Source organism: Ceratina calcarata, unplaced genomic scaffold (assembly GCF_001652005.2).
Source record: "Ceratina calcarata isolate Rehan_Ccalc_2016 unplaced genomic scaffold, ASM165200v1 scaffold23117, whole genome shotgun sequence".
NCBI lineage: Eukaryota > Metazoa > Arthropoda > Insecta > Hymenoptera > Apidae > Ceratina > Ceratina calcarata.
In genome coordinates this window covers 1-306 of record NW_017144985.1, presented here as the reverse complement: position 1 = coordinate 306, position 306 = coordinate 1, and the positions used below count along the sequence as shown (strand labels likewise).

The window sequence follows — 306 nt, the reverse complement described above, 5'->3', positions numbered from 1 at the left end:
TGCGCTTTTGGAATTACCATGAACGCTTTGAACGACGATAACAGCGAGTTCCGGCGAATGGGAAGGAAAATATTCGAACCTACATTACAACTGCGCCTAAGAGAAACTCTCAGACAAATGTGGCCCAGCCTTTATCACATACTCGGTCCCTATCTGCAGAACAAAGATGTGGACTCGTTTTTCGTTAATTTAATTCGTGACACGATAAACTATAGGAAAGAACATAATATCTCCAGGCCGGATTTCGTTAACATGTTAATGGAAGTTGAAGAGCACCCAGAGAAAATGGATAATGTCGGTTAGTCT

At 41.8% G+C, this 306-nt stretch overlaps 1 protein-coding gene across 1 annotated transcript; it reads left to right on the top strand.

Moving 5' to 3' along the window:
* Positions 1-6: 6 nt before the first annotated feature.
* LOC113464026 (cytochrome P450 6A1-like) lies at positions 7-298 on the top strand (the record flags this gene model as incomplete). The annotated part of the gene is made up of 1 exon (XM_026811641.1): positions 7-298. A coding segment is annotated over exon 1 (280 nt), but the record flags the coding sequence as incomplete, so codon positions are not given.
* Positions 299-306: the final 8 nt, after the last annotated feature.